General features: G+C 39.3%; 1 protein-coding gene across 1 annotated transcript in view; it reads left to right on the forward strand.

Moving 5' to 3' along the window:
• Window positions 1-24,395, forward strand: part of VPS13C (vacuolar protein sorting 13 homolog C) — a 211,599-nt gene that overhangs the window by 58,024 nt on the left and 129,180 nt on the right. The window contains 12 exon segments of the mRNA XM_075069560.1: window positions 141-268; window positions 3,005-3,111; window positions 5,547-5,718; window positions 6,864-6,926; window positions 11,168-11,303; window positions 11,990-12,084; window positions 16,613-16,755; window positions 18,575-18,767; window positions 18,983-19,097; window positions 19,531-19,667; window positions 20,413-20,539; window positions 21,228-21,345. Coding sequence (XP_074925661.1) covers window positions 141-268; window positions 3,005-3,111; window positions 5,547-5,718; window positions 6,864-6,926; window positions 11,168-11,303; window positions 11,990-12,084; window positions 16,613-16,755; window positions 18,575-18,767; window positions 18,983-19,097; window positions 19,531-19,667; window positions 20,413-20,539; window positions 21,228-21,345 — 1,534 coding nt within the window.

Genomic DNA, 24,395 nt, shown 5'->3' on the forward strand with positions numbered 1-24,395 from the left:
CATCTGATTTGTGTCCATTTATTCTTTTACGCAGAGACTGTCCAGTTTGGCCAGTGTAGTGTAGTAGTTTTTCTTTACTAGGTTTTACTAATTTTGAGCCAATCAGAACCATAGTGTTATACATATTTTGTATCTTGAAGTTTTTAGGCCCGTATCAGCCTCTGCAAAACTGTACATCAACCCGCATGCAGAAACTGAATTAAGAACGCCAAAGCTTGATTGGAATATAGAAGTACAGAATATAGCCATTGAACTCACTAAGCCACAGGTAAGTTATCTGGATATTTTTATTCTCTGTTTAAGGATTATGACATTGCCTATATATATTCAACTAGACAGGTTTGTTATATTTGCACACAAGTCTAAACTACCTAATGGTAACGCTGGGAAAGTGTGGCAGCAACTTTTTGTCTGTGTTGTAACAGGCATTGCCTGGTGTTGGCTTATGATACTTGGACTCAGTGCTATCTGTGGGCTGATAGTGGGTAAGATCCCAGCTGATCTATGTTTAACAATTGTACGTTGGCATGTTTCCCACCTATCTGAGATGTCTTTCCTGCAGGGCTATTATATTGTTTGCCTTTGCCCCGCATAGACCTAAATTTAGCACAGTGAATCAGGGTTATGCATGCTGAACATTATGCTCATATTTTGGATAAGGCAAGCAAACAACTTTTTTTAATCCAAGTCAGTGTCTCCTAGTTTATCTTTCTGATTCTTATCATTTTCAGATACAGGCTTTTGTTTAGTATATGCAGACTTTATGCTAATTTATAACTTGATCTTAATCTAATTGAATTTCCTTAGTGCTAATGTTATACATTTTCTGTCAAGCATTCACATGTGCCTATAAATGTTAAATTTTCCATAATGTTAAACAATGTTCATTTCTGGTAGATAATCAGCGCTGTGATGATCTATATAAAGGCATGTGATGGTGCTCGGTGGTCACATAGGACCTAATTTCTGCATCAGTGACGATGCAAATAAGAGCATGGTAATCGCGTGACTTGGCATACTGCAATCTAAACAAGTAGGAATGGCTGTGTGCAGCCAAGAGAGGACCATGTATTGAAAGTGATTAGTATGTTCAGGAGAGAACCACAGAGAAGAGCCACACACAGTCATATTAAAAGTTACAGAACTGAATTGCATGTCTTTTTTTTGTTTTGTTTTGTTTTGTTTTTTTAAAAAGTCCTCACTTTGAATGTTTGGTAGAAATGTAAGCACCTCACTAGGAAGATGCTAATTACAGTATAAAATAGACTCCAGAACAACAATGTTCTGCAAGTTTGAGAGATATATGTAAAACTTGAAGAAACTTACAAAGTTTAAGCAAATAGAATGGACATTTGAATCAAAATACAGCAAAAATGTAAAATTTTAGTGGTGGGCAATTTATTTTAAATTGACCGTGTATTTTTTGAAATAATCCATGCAAATTAAAGGTAAATTGAGGTAAATGAATAACAGTGAAATTGTAAATGATGTTCACCGAAACAATTGAATCTGAGGCTTTTGAAGCATTTCCAAAAAACATTAAACAAGAGATTAGTGTAAAGAATAGCTAGTACCTGGTGTAGGAAGTTGGGCTTCATAACATGGGATTCTTCACAGCCATGATTTTGGGGCTGCTGCATGACTGCACTGCAACAAATCAAAAGCTGTATACATTTTTCAGTTTTATAGTCCTTTTCAGCTGCTTAGAACTTGGTGGAACTTTTGTTTTTAGACTGATGTTTTTCAGGTCTAGTGTAATTAGGGTGACCAGACATCTAGATAAAATTCAGTCATTTGTCCAGTGTCCCGACCGATGTATGGTCGGGACACCGTTTGTCCCAATACTCTTGCTTCGGTGGCACTCCGGACCTACCCCTCCATGTGTCCTGATATTTTGTTTGTCAGCCGGTCATCCTGGGTCTAATCCAGTGGTTCCCAAACTGGGGTTGGTGAACCCCTGGGGGTTCGTGAAATGTTACAGGGGGTATTTGGGGTGGGGGGGAAGGGATTTCCTAATGGTGGACAAAGCTGTCCCTAGGGATCCTGGGCAGCATGGGGTCAGCAGCCCGGAGCCTCTAAACTTCCAAGAGCTAAGCAGATCAAAACAAGTGTATCTATCACACTGAAGTTTAAACTTCAAGACTCCTTATAAGAAACAGAAAGGGAGGTGAATATTTTTTGCTGTTTCTAAAATTAGATAGGCAGCTAGTATTGTTTTTTTTAAATTATGAAGAACAAGTTTAAACTTTTTTTGTAACGTGCTCTGTTTGCCTGGAGTGCTCAAGGCCTGAATGTTTTTGTGTAGGGGGAACTCCTTTGAGCGAGATCTTGGAAAAGTGAGATCTTGGAAGAGTGTTGCCGTTTTCATAATAAAAATACTGTAATCATAAATAATTAATAATAGTGTGTAATAAGCATGTCCATAAAAACAAATTTTATATTTCCAAGATCACTACTTTTATAATTGATAGTCGGATACAGGAGAAAATCCTTGGAAATAATCATTTTTAAGAGGGGTTTAGTGAGACTTGACATGTTAATGAAAGGGGTTCACAGGCTGTTAAAGTTTGGGAACCACTGGTCTAATCCAAGGGTGTAATCTTGTGGCGCACTGGCTGTATTACAGAAAGAGCATGGGAAATCCAATAAATCTCTATGTGGATTCCAGCAATACAACTGAGACATTTAGGGTAGTGCATTGTGGGGAACGCACAGAGTGGAAGTGAGAGAAGAAACCAATTTGAGAAGCTCTACTACAGGCAGACGAGCACACTGACTGAAATACAAATTGTGCCTTTTGATTGTTGTTTACGCAACGAACAATTTATACTGTGTGTCATGCATTCAGCTCTATACTTTTGTTACCCCTAGAGCATGCATTTCTATATATTTCTGGAAAGACTGAAGACCGTTAAATACCCCTAAGTGTAACCTGATCAATGCATTTAATTAAACTATGTAAACCTCTGGTGGTAAGAAATAATGTTTTATTTCATGTGTGTAGTACCTCAGTGTGATTGACCTTCTGGAGTCCATAGATTACATGGTTCGAAATGTACCATACAGAAAATACAGACCAGATGTACCTCTACATAAAAATGCCAAACAGTGGTAAGTTGTACTGCCTTACAGAACTGCAGTAAATTATCAAGCTTTGTTCTTCATACCCTGAGTAATAAATGCTGGAAGCTTTCATATGGGTCAGGACCACTATTCATGCTTTCTCTTAAGGTTAGGACTATTTGGTTTTGATAGGACTACTCTTGATTTTACTTTGTTACTATGCTTTAAAAATTGATGAGATGGTCTAGATACTACTTGTCTAGTGTTAAGTTCTTACTTCTAAAGTAATGCCAATAAGGAAAACTCTGTTTACATAAGTAGAGAGACAGGGTGGATGAGCTAATATCTTTTATTGGACCAACTCCTGTTTGAGAGAGTATAGGCATGTGTGGCCGGGGCTTGACCCTCTCTGGTGAGGAGGGGAGCCACGCCGGCCCACTCCACTCTAGTTGGTCCGGGAAACTAGCCCGGCGGTCTTTGCAGTGCTTGCCCGTCCGGTGGGCAAGGGGCTCAGGCCCTCCGGCAGGGCTACCATACCAGCCGCGTGGCGCTGGGCCCTATGCCAAGGCGGACAGCAAACGCTGAGTCAGTAAGCTCAAGACTTTGGTCAGGACTGAGCAACAGTAACAGTTTAAAGGCCCAGCCCTTGGTCAGGACGGGGCAGCAAACACTGAGTCAGTAGGCTCAGGCTTGGGCCTCCTCCGGCCAGGAAGAGTGGGGAGTCTGCCACCCAGGAGTTGGGTGGCAGGGGAGACACAGGCCCTCTCACTCCACTGTGTCCCAGCCCGGGGCCCTAACAGCGGCTGTCACTCCGCTGGTCAATCAGTGGGGATCCTGACCGCAACACACTGACATAGGCTCCAGCAACTCCGCAGCCTGACTGAGGTCGGCTGCCCCCGGGCTGCTTCCGTATTCCCCCTTGGGACCTACTTGGGTCCTAACGTTGGCTTCTGAAGGGTCCATGAGCATAGGCTCATCGCGACTGGGGCTGGGTGATAGGTCCAGGAGTTCCTTGGGATAGTCAGGCCAGGGTAGCACCGGTGGCTCCTCCGGGTAGCAGCAGGGGCGGGGAGGCTCCGGTGGCTCCTCCAGGTAGCAGGGGCGGGGGAGCCAGTCTGGGTGGCTCCCCTGGGTCACCGGAGTCTCCCAGTCTCGAGCTCCCTGAGGTATGTCTGATCTCTCCGGCTGCTGGGACCTGACTGAGCTCTGAGGGCCAGGTTTTATAGTTCCTGGTTGCCGTATGACCCTTTGCAGGGCGGGCTCAGAGCTCCGTAGCTCCACCCACTCTGGCCTCCGGCAGGGCTCGACCCTCTCTGGGGAGGAGGGGAGCCACGCCGACCCACTACGGAGAGAGACAAGCTTTTGAGCCATACAGAGCTCTTCTTCAGGACTGGGAAAGGTACTCTGAGCATCACCGTTAAATGCAAGGTGGAACAAATGGTTTAGCATAAGTAGTTAGCACATATTCTAAAGGACCATTCAGGGTAGGGTGGCCTTTGGTCACATAAGCCCTCCCCGCTCTCCCCCCCAACTTAATAAAATCCCAAATTTAATTCTGGAAGTAACAAGATATGTTCAGAAGAATTAAATACCTTTCTTCTGTACATCATTGACTATTTATTTACTAATGGAACTTGGGTTCCTAAGAGTTGTATTTCAGTGCTTCTTGATGACTTACTGGTGAATAAGTTTACCCATTCTCTTCTGTAGAACTTCCTTTGGGCTGCTGGAAAAATATAGATATTCTGAACTCCAAATGGAGAAATGGTTAATAAGCAAACTCCATGTTCTAACTGGAAGCTAAACAGAAAAATGTGGGAACTTGCTATAGCAACTTGTGGGGTCTTCCTTAGAATGTTTAATAGATGGAGTCATTCAAGTTATTAAGGAAGAGTCAGAAGCAATTGTTATAGAATGTCATAGCCAGTAGCTCTTCTAAATGGGTAAGTGAGTGCATTTTGCTCAAAATATGCAAAATGTTGTTCCAGCCCATTTTAGTTTGAGCAGTGTGCCTATTGTGCCAAGTTCTGTGTTTCTGGAGTCAAGTAGGTTAATTGAACCTATTTACCTATTAACTGAACATGAATAATTTGTGATGTGGTTTGTTGTTTGTAACATAGATCTAGTATAATAGCAGTTCTGTTCTTTTCCCATCTAACTTAATGTTGGTCTGTATCACCAGCTTCAGCTTTACCTTATTCAGAGTGAAAATATAGTTAAAGCTTATGGTCTGGTAACTAAAGATGAGGTGAATTGGGATGCTTGTTTGCAACACTTCTGAAAATCAGACATTGGTTTCACATTTAAATTAAACAATAACTGGAACAACTCATCTTCTAGTGTAACTCCTAGAGTTACAACTTGTTCAGATACTATAAACAAAATAAACCTTGATTTACTGTTGGTTTTTTTCACAATTTAATTTTAAGTTGTAAATCATATAATGTAGCCAGACATAATTAATGCAGATGAAATTCTTACAGGTGGAAATATGCAGCTAAGAGCATTCTTGAAGTTCATATCAGAAGATGCACTCACATGTGGTCATGGAGCAACATGAAACATCACAGGCAGCTTTTGAAGAGTTACAAAAATATGTACAAGAACAAACTAACTCAGAGCAAACTATCAGAAGAAACACAACGACAAATTCAGGTGCTTGCTATTAATATGGTATATTTGACAGTGCAGTACATCTTTATCTTTACTGTTGAATATTTTAGTGTATTTTTTGTAACATCCCTCTTGCTAACCAGTACGTTAAATTAATTCCTCTCTTATAGAAAAACTTGGCTTAATATTCACGCTTGACTAAAACTAAGGGAAAATCTGGAGTAGTGTTCTTTACTTCTATGTTTTTTTTTTTAAAAAAAAGTTTGAAAATAACGATCCATCTTTTATCTAGAGAGAATGAGAGCTTGATTCTTCAATGTAAAATGTGTGTTAAGTGTAAAGTCAGGAATAGTAAATGAATTTGTAACATGTACCAATGAAACATCAGTTTTCACAATTTGGTGTTCAAATAGCACATTACCTATTTGGATAGTGTCATTTTTTAAAAATATTTCAGAAATAGAACTTAAAACGTGAGGGAGGTTGAAATTCTAATCGCTATTACTTTTTTTCATCACTGCAGTTCTTGACTTTTGGTTAAAACATACTTGGGAAAAGAAAGTTAAGATAATTTAATTATTTAAACTTAGTAAGATAAAGTTGACGGCTGGTTGCTTTCCATACTGCAATTCTGTATGAGGATATTTCAATTTTCAGCTCCAAAGTATCAGAAAACCTCCATATTATTGTTAATATGCAGGCATTATTAAAAAGGATTCGTAAACGTCAGTTATGTTCAACTTCCTGAATTATAGATAAAATGCACTCCCAACATTTATTGAACTGGAAAACTGGTTTATTAAATATTCTGTTGTGGTTTTTAGATGTGCTTGTAATAATTAGAACTGGGAGCACTGGCTGTTGGGAGTCTGAAAGGACAGGAAGGAGGGGGGAGGAGTTGAGGAGGCTGAGTGAGAGTTACAGAGTGTGCAGCAGCAGCTTGGTAAAGAAGTTTCCACTGTAAAAATAAAGTTCTTTTGAAGCTTGTTAGTACCTTGCCTGCTTGATCCAGTATCTGTCTTAAGCCAACTTTCACCTTCCAGTGACCTGTTTTAGAGAGATGAATTCTAAAAGGCAGAGAGGCTAGAAAGGAGACTTGAGTGGATTACTGCAACAGTTTTTTTTAAGAGGCCATAAATTAATTCATCTTAAACTAAACAGGGTATTTATTTCCTTCCTTTTAACAGGATCTAGAAAGAGCACTGGATATTTTCAACATCATTTTAGCAAGACAGCAAGCACAAGTTGAGGTAACAAAATAAATAAATAAAACAGTTTCTAATGTTTAGTAGCAGGTCTTTATGTATATGAAGTTAAGTCATGGCTCGTGAATATTTTCTAACCTTCAGGAAAGAATTTACTGTGTTTCACTGTTGTAGTCATAGAATATCAGGGTTGGAAGGGACCTCAAAGGTCATCTAGTCCAACCCCCTGCTCAAAGCAAGACCAATCCTCAGACAGATTTTTGCCCTGGATCCCTAAATGGCCCCTTCAAGGATTGAACTCACAACCCTGGGGGGTATAGCAGGCCAATGCTCAAACAACTGAGCTATCCCTCCCCCTTACCTATGTTATAGAAGGTAGATGGAGAGGAGCTCGTGGTGGTGGTGTTCTTGCTTTTTGCTGGACAGTTTAATATATTTTCCTAGTTTGGTGTTCAGTCTTAAATTTGTATCAAGCATTGAGATTTCTAATACTTGTGCTGGCATGGTATCCTATAGTATGATACACCTTGCTGTCATTTTTTCCTGAGAATACACCTAAGTATTCCCCATTCTTTATTCCATTACAGAACTACTTATATTCCAGCATGACCTCCTAAATATTTGATCTCCATCCTAGATGTTATACTCGCCAGATGTGTGACTGTTAGGTAACTTCTCTTTATCACCCAGTCAAGCTTATGCTTACTGAGGCAGAGAATGAAGCAATGAGAGAGACACCGGAATATGGTTAAATGCAGTGATCACAACTTATTAAGCTATTGAACAACAAGGGACCACTACTTGGCAGGCCTGTTACAATGTGGAATTTAACTGAGCATCGCTAACGTTGTGTTCTACAAAACTCATTGTATATATATGTAGGCAATGCCCTCTGTATATCCACTGGCCTAGTTGGAGATCCTGGCATGAAGCTAGAGTCTGTCTATTCCCTTCATCCGTGCTGGATGTAGGAAAGGAGGGAGAAAGGAAATCCTATGCTCTGCAAGCCTTGGAGGCGCATCTTCACCGTGCAATGTCATGCTTAGGCCCCATGCCCAAGCAGCCCATTGGTTTGTGGGGTTTTCACATCTTATCCTTTCTCAACCCACCCATTGCACTGGAACCCACCACAGGGATGATAGCAATTAGTTTACATCTACTCTTGCACTGCCAAGCAGCTAGAAAGGAATCTGTATAAAGTCGACCAAGGAAATATCTGTACCACGTCCTCTCTAAACTGCTCAGGAGCGGTATACTTAATTCTTTAATGGGAGATCATTGCCCCCTTATTGTGGTAATATATTTACTCGTTTCCCAGTTCACCTCTTTCCATGCCGGGTTCATTATTGCTGGTCTGGCAGTTCCTTTGCCAGCCCAGTTTTAGAAGGTTGTTCAATCAGACCTAGGTAACACCACGGGAAAGGACTGAAATCTGGCTGACATCTTTCTTTAATTAAATGATCAGACTAATACCTTTTGCTGTGCTTAAATCACAATAATGAATGAGTAATGATCTGTGAAGGATAGGAACAGCCTGCCTAGGGTGGATGGGTGGGGCCAGCAGGTCCTACAGCATTTTTCTACTTCCCTGCCATCCCAGGTTGGGAACTTAAATGAAGAAGTCTAAAAGGAGTCCCCATGTTTGCCAGACCCCTTTTTTTGTGCCCATTGAAAAATACTGTGTCCACATACTGAGATAGCTATAGGTCTGGCTTTTCCATGTGATCCTGAAAAAGACAGACAACGTATTTAATAATGAAATTTTTAAATTGATGTTACCCATTTGGAGTGGCTTAATATAGGATGTAAACTCTGGTCCATGTGTGCTAGCACCTGATAGATTGTATCTCATAAGCACAAGGAAAAGGCTGGGTCCCTGTTATGGAACAAGCCAAGAAATGCTGGGAAGAAGCAATCCCTACTTTCTCCCACTGTCTGTGAAGGTGTAAGACAATCAGTCAGTCTGACGTGACCCCAGATATGCAATGGCAGCTGGAGTGGGTGGGATGAGTTCAAATGCTATTAGTGACAGCCCCACTGGGAAGGAAGGGGAGAGGAAATAAACACAAACTAAAATTCACCCTTGCTTTCCTTTTCTCCCTCCCAAAATGGTGGGAGGTGGTTGGTGGTGCATGTGTCATCGCTGTCCCGAGTCGTTTCAATTACACATCTTGGGTAGTAAGATGAGCACTTAGGTACTCTATGAATAAAGATGATGTGGCTTTCTCCAATTTTTTTTGCTCTTTGTAATTGCTCCAGTTTTTAAAATCTTTCTTTTAACGTAGTGCCCAGAATTGAACTAGTATTCCAGGATCAGTTATACTGGAGCCATATATAGATTGTCTTGGGCTCAATAAGGGATAATGTGTTACCAACACCACACATTTCTGTTCCATTATATGATGCATTTGTTTAAAGGGCTTGATCTCAAAAGTTGCTGAAAAGTCTGGCAATCTGGCAGACTATTTTTCTCTTTGCTGACTGTCCTATTGCAAAGACTTTTTTTATCTTTAGTCTGCTATGAATCCTCAGATAAACTAAACATAGCCTATGTCTTTATAGTGCCATAATGAGAGGAGATCGTTGATGTAGTTTAAATTAGCTAAGCATTTATGCTAACGGTAGCTGAAGAAATAACATAAGACATATCTTTAAATGGCAAGTTCTTTGGGCTAGGGCTGATAACTTAGAATTTGAGGTAATAGGGTCTTAATCCTGTGACCAAGTTCCTCCTCTGCCTTGGTGGGTTCTGCACTTTCTGACAGATTTGCTCACCTCAGAGGTTCACGGCAGCCCTCAGTTTGGCTCCTTTTGTTAGTGGCAAAAAGCTGCTGTTGACTTGGTTAACCTCATCATTGGCCATCATGGGGAAAGGGAGGAGAACAATCCCCGCAGTCTCTGCTGACCCACCTAGTGGGTTGGGGGATAGGCCAGGGACCTTACCCTCTGGAGGGACCCACAGTCTAGGTCACCACCTCTTGTCTTAAATAGGGAGTTGAGGCGGATGGGGGGAACCTGGGCCTGCCCTCTACTCCAGATTCCAGGGCCCTGTGGATTGTAACTGTCTACAGTGTCTCTCGTAACAGCTACAACTCCCTGGGTTACTTCCCCATGGCCTCCTCCCAACACCTTCTTTATCCGCACCACAGGACTTTCCTCCTGATGGCTGGTAATGCTTGTAATTCGCAATCCTCCAGCAGTACGCCTACTCACTCTCAGCTTCTTGTGCCTCTTGTTCCCAGCTCCTCACATGCGCCTTACTACTGAAGTCAGGTCCTTTTTAAAATCAGGTGTCCTGATTAGACTGCCTGTCCTAATTGATTCTGGTAGCTTCTTAATTGATTCTAGGTGTCCTAATTAGCCTGCCTTAATTGGTTCCAGCAATTTCCTGATTGTTCTGGAACATCCCATTATCTTATTCAGGGAAGAGGGACCTGCTTAATCTGGGGCTAATCTCTACCTTCTATTACTCTCCTGTAGCCTTCTGGCCTGACCCTGTCACGCTGCTTAAAAGCTAAAAGTGGAAGGTCTAAGGGTACGTCCGGATTACCTGCTGGATTGGCGGGTAGCGATCTTTCGGGGATCGATCTATCGTGTCTCGTCTAGACACGATAAATCGATCCTTGAACGCTCTGCCGTTGACTCTGGAACTCCACCAGGGCGAGAGGCAGAAGCGAAGTTGACGGAGAAGCCACGGCCGTCGATCCCATGCTGTGAGGACTGGAGGTAAGTTGATCTCAGTTACGTCGACTTCAGCTGTGCTATTCTCGTAGCTGAAGTTGCGTTTCTTAGATCGATTCTCCTCCTCCTCCATGTAGACCAGGCCTAAATATGAAGAGAAGCAATTAAAATGGTAGAACTATCAAGATGGATTTATAGCAAACCTGAAAAAGTCTCTTAACTATATTAACAGTATATAGATTTTAGGGCCAGAAGTTGTCCTTCCCTTCCTTTATCTCCCTTGCTTTAGTTTTTTTGTAGCTCTCACTTGATTTATGTGCAATTAGATTGGAATCTCTTTGGAGCAATGGACTACAAGTGGATAAAGGGCACAACGCAGAATAAATGTCATGTTAAGCAATGAAGCATTTTTTCCCCTTTAAAATACAGAGACTAATGTAATAAATGTTTCTATCTTACGCTGGGACTTAGTCTCTGATCTCTCTCATTACTGAAAATGGCTGTACATCATTTGCTGTATCCATTGTTTAGTTTCTGGGAAAACGAAAGTTAATATAGAATGGTTTTAACATTTGTTAATTTAACTATTTATCTTTGGGTTGTAGGTGATAAGATCAGGGCAGAAATTGCTCAGGAAGAAATCTGCTGATGGAGAGAAGAAAGGTGGAGGATGGTTTAGTGGGTTCTGGGGTAAGAAGGAATCGAGAAAAAAGGAAGATGAAGAATCATCAGTTCCTGAAAGTAGGTTTGAATTTAAATAGGTCATTCTCACATGAACCATAACAAATAGTACTAATATTTAATTCACTTGTGGGTAGGTGACTGTCTGTCCTCCTTGGCTGTAGGAAAAGAAGAAGGTAGAGGTATGGAGTGCACTGTTTTCTTGTGTTTAATTTTGGTCTCTGCTGTTATATCACTGAATAGATAGTCGTAATTCAGTGAAAACACAGTAATAATATGCCAGCAAATAAACTGTTGCATCTTGTAAATGATGTAATGAAAATTTCAGAAGTGCATTGTCAAATAAAAATACTGAGTTACTTATGATAGTTGTAAAAGACAAGTATTCACTAGCAAGTTCCTCTAGTGACAGTTGGCTGTTTGGGCCAGGAATTCTTAGGGTATTGCATGGTGCCTAGCACAATGGGGTCTTGATCACAACTGGGGCTTCTCTGTGCCACTGTGATGCAACTAATTTCAGTGAGCTTGCACTATACAGGTATATATCACTTACTAGCCTGTGGTGGGGGAATATGAGTCACATTTGCATAATTTACTATCTTTTTGAGAAATACTTAATAGCAGAAATTAAATTAAGTGCCCTGGGAGCATGTGGTGTTAAGGCATATTAATTAATGTTTTTCCTGTATCCGTTATAGGTACTAATGTGAATTTGAACACTCCCCCCCCCTTTTTTTTTTTAAAAGCCATTGATGACCTCATGACCCCAGAAGAAAAGGCTAAGCTCTTTACTGCAATTGGGTATAGTGACAGCTCTCACAACTTGACCTTACCTAAGAAGGTAAACTGACCATTTTTAATGAAAGAAAAACAAAAACTTCGTCCTGGTATATGTCAGTAATACAGGACTGATGTTAGGAATGACTATATTTTGAGTGTCAGTTGTTCACTGATACTGATCTGCCAAATGTATTTTCACTGTGAGTTCATATTCACAATCTATAGACTAAAAGATCATTACATTGGGCTGTATAAACATCTGGGCTTTGTTGAGATTTTGGTGTCCAACAGTCAAATGCATCCAGACAAGTCACTCTCTTGATGTTACTATTGAGAAGTCAAAATCATTCATGTGTGATCTCTATTCCCAAAATTATGTGGAAGTGGGTAATGGGAACAGAATGAGCTGAAAGAAGAACTTGCTGCTTAAGAGAGGAAAAATAAAGAGTTTGCTGTATATTGGGGAAAACAAAACAAATCCCAACAAACTAAAAAAACAACTAGAAATAGTTTGACCTCTTCAGTGTCTCTCTTTCTTCCTGAGTATTGGAGGGAAGAAACTTCAATTGGTTTAAACTTAGAATCCTAACATCAGTGCAGTTCTATGGTAATTAAGTGAAATGAATATGTATTTAAGTCAAATGTTAGTATAGTATTGTTGATGCCTTGGGTCAATGATTAACCAATATTCAGAGCCTGGCAGGGTTGTTCATATTAGGATGAGAAATTGATTATATGAGCCAGATATATTCACTGTGTAATTTTGTTGGGTTAAAAAATATATGCACAAGGTGCTGTTTCCACAAAGAAAATAGAAACCAACAGCAGTAAGCAATTGGATTGGTCAGAAATCCCCAAGTCTGCCACTCCAGCTGGTTATGTGCACAAAAGCTCACATGGCTAAAAAGCCACAATTACTCCAGGTAAGAAAGAGTGCAACTTAGGCTAAAACCTGTCCTGATTTACTGGTGAAGTACAGGCAGCAATTAGAAATTAAAAAGCAATACACAAAAAAATAGAAAAAAGAGGAAATAGATAGTAATAAGAATAAATTAGAAGTTATAAAGTGTAGAAAATTGATGAGTGAAGCTAGAGACCTCAGGGAGAAATCCATGGCTTGCAGGGTGAAGGACAATGAAGAATTTAAATATATTAGAAACAGAAGAATTCCTAACAGTAGTATAGACTCATTACTAGATTGACAGTAAAATTAATGATACAAAAAGGCAGAAGTTTCAATAAATATTTCTATTCTGTATTTGGAAAGAAGCAGTATAATATACTAGAATCATAAAACATCTGCCAGAGATAAACCTTTTTAAATCTGCAAGCCCAGGTAACTTGCACTAAAGAATCCTAAAAGAGTTGGTGGAGACCTCTGCCCTGCTGACATGAAATTTTTAATATACCTTAGAATACCTAGGAAACTCCAGAAGACTGGAAGAGTGCTACTTTTGTGCCAATATTTAAAAAAAAAAAAAAAAGGCTAACTGTGGACCGACAAGCCTGACATCAGTCCTGGCCAAAATAATAGAAAAGCTGATTTGGGATGCAGGTATAAACAATTAAAACATAGGAATATAAGTAATGCCAGTCAGTATGATTTTATGGAAGAGTTTTCTAGTCCAACTTGATTTAAATCTTTGAGATTACCAGTCTGGCTGATAGTTAACTGCGTAGATGTAATGTACTTAAACTTATGCAAGTCAGTTGTCTTAGTACCAAACAAGGTTCTCATTATTTAATAGACTTACATGCTGTCAATAAAGCCAATATTAAATGAATTAAGAATTGGTCAACTGACATTTAAAAAAAGCAGTTGTCAGTAGGGAATCATTATTGATTAGGGCCATTTGTAGTGGAAAATCACTGCTGATAAAATTTGCAGTTGTCACAAAGATTGGCAGAGCAGTAGATAATGTGGACAAGGCAGTCATACTGAGGGTAAGATGGGCCCATTCAAACAAAATGTGTTCTAATGTAGCCAAATGCAGTTATACATTTAGAAACAAGGAATGTAGGTTCTACTTCCAGAATGGGGGGTTGAATCCTGGACAGATGTAACTCTGAAAAGGATTAAGGGGTCATAGTGAACAAGCATCTGAACGTGAGCTGTGGCAAAAAGCTAATGGGATCCTTGGATATATAAACAGGGAAGTAATGAGTATGGATGTGACTTTACCTTGGTATATGGAATTGGTGAGATGGCCGCTGGAATACTATGTCGAGTTCCAGTGTCAACATTTTTTTTAAAAGAATAATGAAAAAATCAGAGCAAGTGCCACCAGAATAATTGGAGGGCTGGAGAAAATGTTGTACTTCTTTGATTTACAGCATGTTACTTGAGCTAAGAACCTTGCAGTAAATCAGAGAGCTTCAAGTATACAAAATATTGTTCTACCCCTTTGTCACAGAATGGACTAGCCATTTATGTATTTATGATATTGTAGATACCCAGAAGTTCAGCGAGTGTTATCTATTTGAATGTGCCTTTTTTTGTCCTGAAGACTTGACTAGAGATTTTTGTAGTGTAATCTGAGTTGTAACTTCTCATGAGAGATGGAAAGCAGCCTGAAACAGTAATCCTCTTTTTCTCAATGAAGTGTTCACTCTCAAGATTGACTCTGAATACTGTTTCACTGACCCTGTTAACTGTATGACTGCTGATCATTTCAACTTGCTCTGTTGGTCATCTGAGATTTGTTGATGCTTCAGTAGGGGTTCAAAAATATACCATTTGGAAATTGTGTATAATGCAAACATAAACATGCAGAGATTAACTTGAAAGTGATTACTTCACTATATGAAGTATGCAACATCTTACTGAGTAGAAAGTGCAGACACATCCACCAAAAAAAATTGCAAGGCAGGATCACAAGAAAATGTTTGTACTTTTACAAGGTTGATTCTGTAAGCTTCGAACGACGCAGCCATTCCGTAAGTCTCTGACTTTGTGGCCATAGCAGAGATAATTAAGGGACAGCACATTTCCACCCTGAGGATCTCAAAATGGATCTCAGGATGCATTACGCTCTATGAACTAGCAGGATGATCCCCACCAGCTGGCATACGGGCCCATTCCACGAGAGTGCAAGCATCAATTACCGCTGCATTCCATGACATGCCCCTCTTGGACATTGGTAAAGCGGCCTCATGGAGCTTGGTGTACTCTTTCTCTTCTGATTATGCCTTGGTGCATGATTTGGCAAAGGACACTTCGTTTGGTACAGTGGTCCTTCAGTCCACGGTTCAGTCATCCTCCTCGCACCCTCCTAGGCACTACTTGTAAATCACCTCAGTGGACTACAATAGGGACAATCACTCGAAGAAGGGGGAGTTACTTACCAGTTACTGGAGGTTCTTCGAGATGTGTGGTTTCTATATGTATTCCAAACACCCCCTCCCCCGTTGCTGTGGCCATGAGACATCTGTAGTGGAGACATGACTGGTCCGCCCTGCCCTTTATTGCTTCGGGCGAAACCACGTGGCAGCGCAAGGGTGCATGTGCAGGCCACCAGACACTGTTTTCAAAAGCTCTAGCTCCAAGAGCATGACGCATGAACATTACCCTCACTGGAATATAGATAGGAATCACACATCTCGAAGAACCTCCCCTTCTGGGGGAAAAACATTTATTATTGAATGAGGAAATCTTTGGTGGTAGCAGTACTCAGTCAGTATACTCGGTGTACATTGCTACTCTCTTAATTTTTCTCTCCACACTGGTAGTCCTGTTCCTTAGGTTCGGGCTGCTAGTCATGTACTCGGAAAAATGTACAGGTTACATAACTGTTTCTTTTCCATGTTTATATGGCAAGGAATGTTCCAGTCATACTTTTCTTTTTTGTTTCAGATAAAGAGAAATAATTTCCTATTGTTCTCAAAAAGGAAGTGTGCTCTGATTTTGTGGATGCCCTCAAACATAGGTCCCAGGAAGTAATCCAGTAACCTTGATTTATATAATCTTTCTTGCTGCTGAGCCTGACATAGAATCATAGAATATTAGGGTTGGAAGGGACCTCAGAAGGTCATCTAGTCCAACCCCCTGCTCAAAGCAGGACCAATCCCCAGCAGCATTTTACCCCAGTCCCCTAAATGGCCTCCTCAAGGATTGAACTCACAACCCTGGGGGGTATAGCAGGCCAATGCACAAACCACTGAGCTATCCTGCCCCTCGACACACATGAGTAAATTATCCAAATCATGAATCAAAATTAATGACCACACTTAGTAATTATATCTGTTGAGTTCAACTAGCCATGGGATTAGGAGTTGCCTGGCTACAGTGGATTTCCATCAAAGTAGTATGTCTACATCTCGAGTAAAAGTAATTACTGTTAGATGGAATTGATGTCTGTTCTTTCAGAGAAAAAAAATACCTCAGTAACTTTTTTTTTTAAACTTGGAGAGAGAGGAGGATGTTTGAACTCAGGGGACTGTAACACAGGTTTCAATATGTTGGGCCACTGGATTGGCTGCGCTAAAACTATATAAAAGAGTCGAATATCTGGTAAATATAAGAAAATAGGAATTATCATGAGGCATTTGTGCAAAGACTCTTAATCTTATTTTTTTATCTCCCCGACTAGTATGTTGCTTATGTAATGACACTGAAGCTGTTAAGTACTTCTCTTACAATTAAAGAAGACAAGGATGTGCCAGAGACTCTTAAAGTTCAGATAATTGATCTAAGCACGAAAATATCTCAGAGACCAGGAGCACAAGCACTTAAGTATTTACATGTTTGCTTTTTCATATTTCTGTGAACAGTGATAAATTATATTTTCAATGTGCTAATTTCCACTATGCTTATCCCTTTTTTAAACTAATGATTCTTGAACAAAGCAATATGTTGTATATGACTTTCCTTATTCAGTATGCTCAGATGTTTTACATTTTAAAACTTTTTTGTAGGTAAATGACGTTATAAATACTGATTTTTAAAAAACAAAGTTGAAGGAGTGAGCCATGCTGGCTTGCCTAATAAAGGCCTCTTTCGGAGCCCTGCTTCATTCAATGTTTGAAATACATTGCCTTTTATGTAAGCTAGCCAGTCATATGTGTGCAACTTTTCTTCAAATAATATTTTGTTAAAAAGTGCTAAAAGTAATACCAAGCCTGGCTCCACAGTCAGTGCCAAATGCTCTGGCCAGAATCCCCCTCCCCCTCACCCCCTTGCGTTAAGTTGGTTACCTTGATTGTCACTTATTCAGCTAAAGGTAAATACTGTTTTGCACATAGTTCTGTTTCACCTGAAAATCTCAAAGCACTTCACAAAGGATTAACTCTGCTTAAAGGATGACCTAATCAAATACAGAGATTTGAAATAAAAGGTACGATGATGGACAATGTGGCCTGTGTCCAGTATATGGTTCGGTCCTGAAATCAGAGTTAATTTCCCAGCTCTGCCACAAACTTCTTATGGATTCTTCACCAAGGAACTAATACACTCTCTCCCTTAGTTGCTGCATCTGGAAAATGAACCTGTGCACACTTTTTCTAATTCAAGTTAGCATATTGGTGGTGAGAGTAGAAGTAATTTTAACACACCTGTTTTTTCCCCACTTTTCTTTTATGCAGAACCCAAGTTCACAGAATATCTGTCTAAAATATTCTGCAATGTTTGAGGGACACAACTACCACTTGGCCCAAAAATAAAAAAGGAGACATTTGAAAGTATAGTTGGCAAATGAGACTTATTCCCAAAAATGTGGAAGTGATGATTTTACTAATAAAATTTCATAAAGGAAAAGATGGATCTAATCTGCCTTAGTTATTTTCCTTTATTTTAAAAGGTTAAAAATATCACATCTCTATGAACCTGGGCCTAAACTGACTTCCCTATTTTAAACTCCCAAGTCTTTATCACTAAAACTGAATGAAAATCTTAATAGTTGTAGAAAAACCATGTATTTTTTTTCTAAGATGCAACCAGTCAACATAATCTCACATTCAGAAATGTGGTTCCTGCTTTCACTGAAGTAAACAATAAAGAACGTCTATTGATATCAAAGGGAGCAAGACTGGGTTCATAACTTGCATTGAAATCTGCAAGATTGGGCTCCAGACTGGCTCTCCTAAATCATTAATAACTTTTTTCTAATATAGCACAAGTGCACTGTCTCTGCATAAGAGAATCAGTTAAAAGAGAAATGTGAACCTGAATTTAAAAGGAAATAAAGTTGAATGTAGATGGTAAGGACATTAATATTGCAGGGCTTAATTTAGTCTTCTCTTTTCTTTATGTAGCCTGTGTTGTCACTTAAACTATTTAGCTTCATTTAACCCAAGGTATTTCTTTGCTTTTTTATATGCAAGAATCTCCTAAAATCCTTTCGCATGTAGTTAGTCCTATGAATTTAGGATATTTCTTGACAGTTCTGGGTAATGATTAGCTGCCCCGTATCTTGTGTTCACTTACGTCTTGTCTAAGACACGGTGATTTTTCCTGTTTCATGTTGGTGCAAAGTGAAATTGCAGCTTGTATTCCATTGACACATTTACATACTGTTGAATATTCAATACAAAAACAATCTTGTTTTCATTTACAGAGTGGAGGCAAAACTTGAGCACTGGTATGTAACAGGACTGAAACAACAAACTATTGTACCTTCTCTTGTGGCTTCTATTGGGGATACCAAATCATCTTTGCTTAAAATAGTGTTTGAGACAAATCCAGAGGATGGTACTGCTGACCAGAGCCTTATAGTTGAATCACAGCCTGTGGAAATCATATATGATGCTGTGAGTAATATTCAAATTAGAAATGTATGGGAACACCTTTTGTTCTCTCTCAAACTCATTGCCTTTCCATCTCCTTTCAAATACTGTACCAAAGTAGTTTTTCCTTGCCTTAATTTTTTGCCATCTCAGTTTAATGAATATTTAATTTATATTTTGGAACTGATGCAGTGTATATTGGATGATTGCATATAAACTGATATTATTTATTTTTAAAGAGAACAATAAATGCAATGGTGGAATTCTTCCAGACAAGTAAGGGAATGGATCTGGAACGACTAACAACAGCCACGTTGATGAAGTTGGAAGAAATTAAAGAAAAAACTGCTACAAGTAAGTAAATAAAAGTAACTACCATTGATAAGTGAACCCTTAAATAGTAGCAAAGAGTCTGAGGGCCTTACTTGCGAGGCAGTATTAGTATTGATGTTTGAATAAACATCATATCATGGGATCACTGAATCAAAATTGCTTTTAGTTCTGTTTCTCTTGAGTCAATACACTGGTAGGTGATTAACCTCCAAACAGAATGCCTTCAAGCAATAAATTGAAAAAATAACTTAAACTTACAAGATGTTAGTATATAGAAAAGTTAACCAAAAAGATATCTACGTTAAAGATTGATCACACTTAATCTGTAGCTGCTCCTACAGTGAAAATGTGACTTTTACCTTTGGTGTGGTATTGTTTGTTCCATGTCCCATACCTATTGGTTACAGATGTAAATACAATTTCATCTTTTAATCTGTTCTTTTCCCTATTTAAGGACTAGCTCATATTATTGAAACACGGAAAGTCCTTGACTTGAGGATTAATCTGAAACCATCATATCTTGTGGTTCCACAGACGGGTTTCCACAATGATAAGTCAGACCTACTTATTTTGGACTTCGGTACGTTTCAGGTATGCAGCTGGTTTCCTCTAGTTTCGTTTGCATTCAAGAAAAAGGGAAATAATAAATTATTTGTTCTTTCTCAGGAGACTCGTTTTAAGACTGACAACAGTGCTGATCAGAGTTCAGAAAGACACCTTTTAGTAAACACACTAGTATTATTTGCATAATAACCTTTGTCATAAATACATGAATAAGAATCATCCAGAAGAACTATATTTCATTCTTTGTGAAATGTGGTTCCATATATCAAACAAGTTAAATTGTAAGAGATGTGTGATTTTTTCAAAGCCATATCTTTCACTTGTTCATAAAGCACTGTGTATCTACATTTTTCAGTTAAGTAGTCTTCCTTTTATTTAACAGATAAGAACATCTTACTTGAAAGCTTAAGAAAGCTATTGAGCTACTCTTGAGCTGTGAAAGTTGATGCTATGGTGGTGCTGTAAAGCTGAAACTTGAAGTCCTATATAAGTTGACTAATATATTGTTGTAGACAGTGACAAGATGTATTTACAAAAATAAAAAAGTTACTGAACTTGCTCTATTTTCAGTTATGATATCTGAATTTTCATTAAGGATAATGGCATTGACATTTCTAAAATACCTCTTCTGGGATAGTCAAACCAAAAATTACAGGCTTTAAAAATCTAGTAGTTTTACCTGTACTGTACTGACATGAATAATATAGTGTGTGTGTATAAATACTGTGCTTTTAGTAGATGTACTTTTATTTTGTTCAATCTGTTCCACCAGTTGACCAGCATAAATCAAGGCGGTTATCCAACTTCCAGTTTTTCATCCTTGGAAGAGATTATGGACAAAGCTTATGACACATTTGATGTGAAAATCAATAATGTACAACTTCTCTTTGGCAGAAGAGGTATTAAAACATAATCACTACCTAATCAAAGAACAATCAACAATGTTTAAATGTATATTAGTAGATAATTGTTTGTGATTAAAATAAGTTACATATAATAAAGAAAATACAAATTAAAACTGTAAAATTTTCTTTATTTTGAATTTTCCAGTATCTTGAGTAAAATTCCCATTTGTTCTCCTGAAATCTATATTATTGCTGTACTCATTCAAGTGTTAGCAAGTAAATTAGGGTTAGGTAATTTAGTATTATGCACTTATTGATAGGCTCATGAATTGTTTGTTTGGATTAAAAGCTCAAATTAGTTGCAAAATATATATAATGGTCTTTTATGATGATTTTGCATGTTGGGGACTCCTGGGTTAGGAAAAATATAGTGAGGAAAATTACTGATAATGGCTGAGTTCATAGCTCTTGTTTCTGGGTTTCAAGGTTGTAAGTGAAAATACTTCTTGGTTTTGGCCTATGCTAGATGCTGATAAAGCATGGTGTTAAGGTAGTTGTTTTCTGACTTGTGGAAGTCCATGCAATATATTGTCTGTATATTAGGTTTCTGCAGTTTATTAGATGGGCTGGATTTTTTAAAGTAATTCTTAAATGATTTTTCTGGGTTATTTTTATACTGTCTCTTTATTACAAAATAAAGCTTGTGCAGTTTAATTTTTAAACTGGATAAACACTCCTTCAGGTGAAGACTGGAAGAAGGCTCGATTTCAGCATCCATCAGCTTTGCATATATTACAGCCTATGGATATGCATGTGAAATTATCCAAATCAATGGTGGAGAAAGACATCAGAATGGCTAAGTAATGTATCAGCACTATCAGACAATTTAATTTTCTCTTGGTTATTTGTGCCTATTGGAAAAGGGCCAATGGGACAAGATGGAGTTTGTAGATTTGTTTGCACGGTCTTAATTTTCTCCTTGTTATGGGCAAAGTCAGTACCTACACTTACTGTTAAGGCTGCCTAACAGTTTACATGTTGCTTGTAACTTTGCCAAGCTTCAGTCAGCTGGGCTGAAACTTGCCATATTGAATATTTGCTACAGGCTAAGAATTGGGTCAAGTTTCAGCTGAAACAATGCAGCCTTTTGTGAGAATCAGATAAAGGAAAAACACCTTGTTTTGCTCATGTTAAATTGCTAAATCCTCTCTATGCTTTAGAGCAGGCACTTAAGAGAATTCACTCTCATGTGAACGATGTGCTTTTTGTCATTCCTGTGAAAATTTGGCGTTAGTTCTGAGCCTCTGAAAAATGGCAAATGGATACTCTGTTAGCATTTAGCAGCTAAAATCTGAAAAGATTCTATCTGCACTATGTTCCTACTCATGTAGTTCCTATTGGCCTGCAATAACCTATTCTCTGAATGATTGCACAAGTACATTACACTCTTGGTGTGGGTGCATCCCAAGGATAGTTGTCAGAAATTTTTCCCTCTGAGGTACCCTTCATGGCAATTCAACCACACTTCCCTATCACACACCACTGTGTCAGTATAAAGAGAAAAGCCACCCTCTCCATCCCTCAGTTCCTTCTTACTTCCTGTGATGCTAGTTGGGGTCTGTTGGTCTTGCTTTAGCAAGCGCTCTCAGCTGTTTTTTTCTTGCATATAGTTAAATATTTATAGTTATTAGGGTTAGTTAATATTTGTTGATTTAGTTTAATGTCTTTTAGTTTTTTTTTCTTGATTTTTTTTTTTTAGGTTTTTCTTGGTTTCTGGTTTGGGATTACATTATTGATTCTGAAGAATGTCTTGATTACCAGGCTTCAAGCCCTGCTTGTTTACAATGCCATGCTTTTGTGACTGGGTATGAGGCTTCTGGGACATATACGCATAAGGCTATATGTAGTGTGGTATGCCGGATTTCGTATTAGGATTTTACAAGGTTGGATGGCCTCAGTATTGTTGCCAAGCTGTCACTATGTGAACACTGTGCTCAAGGGGGGGTACCTCACATTTTAGATTCTCTAGACTAGATTGCTGGGAAAACCCTGCCAACATTTTTGAAAGAGTTCATTTGTCCTCCTGAGCCATCACTTATGCTATTAACAGATGCATCTGCTTTAGGCTGGGAAGCTGATCTGAGTTCCCTTCAGTTTTAAGGGTTATAGTCTGCAAAAGACCTGACTCATCAGGTAAGGGAAGTTGAGAACTATCTGGCTGGTATGCCCAGTTTTTCTATCCTATTTGAGGTAAAAAAAACAAAAAAACAAAACAAGACTTTCTCTGTGTCACAGACAACACAGTGACAATGTTCTATCTCAGCAGACAAGGAGGTGCCCACTCATTCCTGCGCTGCCAAAAAGTGCTGCGTCTGGAAGTGCAGAACAAGCTGGCATATGACTCATCAGTGACCTGCTTAGGTCATCATGAGTTGTCTATTCATTTGGATGGAACCGGGTGCATTTTCTCAGCCCTGTGGGGCTCCTCAGGTAGACCTGTTTGCAATGAGATAAAACAAGAAATGACAGCAGTTTTGTTACCTACAGAGTCACTATCTGGGTTCCCTAATGGACACTTTCCTGTTGCCTGGAGGAGCCATCTCCTGTATACTTTCCCATCAATTCCACTCCTTCATAGTGTGCTACTAAAAAATCAGACTGGACCATGCCTGAATCATTCTTATCACCCCAGCGTGGCCAAGGCAGTACTGACTCTCCACTGTCCTGTAACTTTCAGTGAAAAAGCATATACTGCTTCCATTGGACCCAGATTTAATTTCATAGGACTGGAAGGGACCTCAAGGTCATCTAGTCCAGTCCCCTGCACTTACAGCAGGACTAAGTATTATCTAGACCATCCAACATCTTATTTCTCAAGACCGTGGTTGTCTGCTCCACTGAAACCTGTAGACGCTCCATTGAATGGCATAAATGCTCCATGGTTCTGGGGACCAGTTGTGTTAAAAAGATATGCTATTGAATAGTAGAAAATGATCTACTACATCTACTTGCCTCTCTGGGTATGTCTACACAGCAGAAAAAACCCCCAGGCAACTTGGGCTCGCAGGGCTCAGGCTGCAAGGCTGTTTGATTGCTGTGTAGACTTCCAAGCTTGGGCTGGAGAAGGAGCTCTAGGACTCTCCCACCTCACAGGATCCTGGAGTCCGGACTCCAGCCCGAGCCCAGAAGTCTATACAGCAATCAAACAGCCCCTCAGCCTGAGCTGTGCAAGCCTGAATTGGTTGACAAGGGCGTGTTGCAGGTGTCTAGTTGCTGTGTAGACAAACCCTCTTAGCAGAAGCATTTCTCTATTGGGTCTCATCTGTCTGGAATTTTGTTGATATATTTTTCAGTCTAGTATATTTTGAACTATCTTTTGTACCTGAAACACGTATTGGTTGTTAGTTCCATCAAGGTCCACTTAGTTGTTATCTCAGCCATCCACCCTTAGGTGGATGACTGCTCTGTCTTTTCTAACAGAATGTCAATACGTTTTTGAAAGGCCTGGAAAGATTGTATCCTCAGGTACAAGATCCTGTTCCCCATGAGAGTTAAACTTGATACTGTCGAAGCATATGTTCTTTCTTCTAAGCTTTTAGCTATCTGTTCTTGACTGCCTCTTCAGTGAAAGTAGCATTTTTGGTGGCTATTACTTCTGCTACGAGGGTAAGTGAGCTGCAGGCCCTGATGTCTGGCGCTCAATCTAGTGTTTTCTCTAAAGACCAAGTTGATCTGTGTATTCATCCAAAGTTTCTCTCAAAAGTGGTATCTAGCTTTTATATCAATCAAGCAATTTACTTTCCTTCATTCATCCCAAACCACATTCAGATAAAGATGAAAGGAAGGCTGCACGTACTCTGGTTATTAGGAGAGCATTGGCATTCTACCCTGACAGGTCCAAACAGTTCTC

Source organism: Chelonoidis abingdonii, chromosome 9, assembly GCF_003597395.2.
Source record: "Chelonoidis abingdonii isolate Lonesome George chromosome 9, CheloAbing_2.0, whole genome shotgun sequence".
Taxonomy (NCBI): domain Eukaryota; kingdom Metazoa; phylum Chordata; order Testudines; family Testudinidae; genus Chelonoidis; species Chelonoidis abingdonii.